Below are 2,183 nucleotides of genomic sequence, written 5' to 3'. Positions count from 1 at the left end.
GGCTGTGGGCAGTCTGTGAGGCTGGGAAGGAGCTGGCTTTCCCTTAATGAGATGCCATCATGAGGACACATCTCCCTGAGGTGTCCTTCAGAGCTGTGAGCTGACCTTCAGGATGAAATTTTTTCCCCTAGTCAGGAGATCAAAGTGCAGGGAAGCAGAGAGATGCAATATGCAAATGCTGTAGGGTTGGTGAAATCAGTGTTAGGTGTCCTTTGCAAGATGTGTGGTGATGAGGCAGTGCTGAAGTACATCAAGAATGGGTGAATACACAGTGATGGGCAGAGGACTCCTGTTTTCTGAGCTGGGTCAGACTTCAGAATTTGATGGGAATGCAATTGTCTTACATCTGCAAAGCAATCAAGCTCAGAGCAATTGGAAAGAAACCCAGTCAGCTCACCTTACCCTGCACTAAGCTGCAGTGAATCCCTTTGCCTCTCAGGTCTTACAGCTGTTCAGACTTCAGCAAACAGTACTTAGGCATGGTGAGCAGGAGGAGAATTAGTAGGAAAAAGCGATCCCTAGAACTTCTAGGGATCCACATATTTTTGGCATTAAGGTTCAGATGCTGATCAGCACTTCTGCCTCAGAAGTGATTTTATCTGATACATTCTGAAAAGAAAGCCTGACCCCACAGCATCACCATGTTCCCATGTACCCATAGGGGCAAGTCTGCATCATCAAGATAAAAAGTGCAGAGTCCCTCATGGCAAACTCAACCTCAAAAAATGTGGATCACATGATGGAGCTGAATGAACACTCCCCATCTAGAAAGACTTCCCCTTGACTTTTTTACTCTTTGAACAGGTCCTGGTGCCCAGAGGCAGCAAATGCCCCAACAGCAGCTCCATCAGCGAGTTCCTCCTGCTGGCGTTGGCAGACACGCGGCAGCTGCAGCTCCTGCACTTCTGGCTCTTGCTGGGCATCTACCTGGCTGCCCTCCTGGGCAACGGCTTCATCAGCACAGCCGTAGCCTGCCACCACCGCCTGCATAGCCCCATGTACTTCTTCCTGCTCAACCTCGCCCTCCTCGACCTGGGCTGCATCTCCACCACTCTCCCCAAAGCCATGGCCAATGCCCTCTGGGACACCAGGGACATCTCCTACTCAGGATGTGCTGCACAGGTCTTCTTTTTATTATTTTTCTTTGGTGCAGAATATTCCCTTCTCACCATCATGTCCTATGACCGCTACGTTGCCATCTGCAAGCCCCTGCACTACGGGACTCTGTTTGGAAGCAGAGCTTGTGCCACCATGGCAGCAGCTGCCTGGGCCACTGGGCTTCTCTATTCCCTGCTGCACACTGCCAATACATTTTCTATGTCTTTCTGCCTTAGTAATGTTGTGGACCAGTTCTTCTGTGAAGTAGCCCAGATCCTCAAGCTCTCCTGCTCAGATTCAGACTACCTCAGGGAAACTGGGATTATTTATTTCAGTTTTTGTTTAGCCTCTGGGTGCTTTGTATTCATTGTTGTGTCCTATGTGCAGATCTTCAGGGCCGGGCTGAGGATGCCCTCTGAGCAGGGACGGCACAAAGCCTTCTCCACGTGCCTCCCTCACCTGGCCGTGGTCTCCCTCTTTGTCAGCACTGTGATGTTTGCCTACCTGAAGCCCCCCTCCATCTCATCTCGATCTCTGGACCTGGTGCTGTCTTTTATATACTCGGTGGTGCCTCCAACACTGAATCCCCTCATCTACAGCATAAGGAACCGGGAGCTTAAGGATGCACTGAGAAATCACAGGATAATCCTCAGCTATATCAGAAAACATTAGGACAGTATTTTGTTAATATTTGTCCTTGTTATTATTTCCTAAAACTTGAATTTTGATTTAAGTATATTTATTATGAGCCTCCTACTTGTTAATTAGTAATTTTGACCCAATCATTTCATGTACCTACAGAAGCAGGCTTCCTCTGTAGATAAACTCAATAAACAAGCCAGAAGAAACTCATTTCTTCCAGCACCCATGTCTTCCCTTCTCCTCTGGACCTGGTGGAGCAAAGTCGTTGTGCAGGAGGATTTCAGGGACCGGGAGCCCAGCTGCCCAATGGAGCAGCCGCCCTGGTGTCCCTGGGAAGATGCTCCTCACTGCCTGGTTGGCTCCCACTATCTGTGCCCGTTGAGCCGGGGCTGCTGCTTTGCTGTGGCCATGGCGATGGGCAGGTGCAGGAGGTGGTCTTTTGA

The 2,183-nt window shown here is 49.7% G+C and overlaps 1 protein-coding gene across 1 annotated transcript; it reads left to right on the top strand.

Moving 5' to 3' along the window:
* Positions 1-804: 804 nt before the first annotated feature.
* On the top strand, positions 805-1,770 carry LOC100544939 (olfactory receptor 14C36-like; the record flags this gene model as incomplete). Its single annotated transcript, XM_010728150.1, has 1 exon — positions 805-1,770. A coding segment is annotated over one exon (966 nt), but the record flags the coding sequence as incomplete, so codon positions are not given.
* Between the last annotated feature and the right edge of the window lie 413 nt (positions 1,771-2,183).

This window comes from Meleagris gallopavo, unplaced genomic scaffold (genome assembly GCF_000146605.3).
Source record: "Meleagris gallopavo isolate NT-WF06-2002-E0010 breed Aviagen turkey brand Nicholas breeding stock unplaced genomic scaffold, Turkey_5.1 ChrUn_random_7180001955044, whole genome shotgun sequence".
Taxonomy (NCBI): Eukaryota; Metazoa; Chordata; class Aves; order Galliformes; family Phasianidae; genus Meleagris; species Meleagris gallopavo.
Note: the sequence above shows the minus strand (reverse complement) of the source record. Positions and strands in the feature narration are given on the sequence as shown.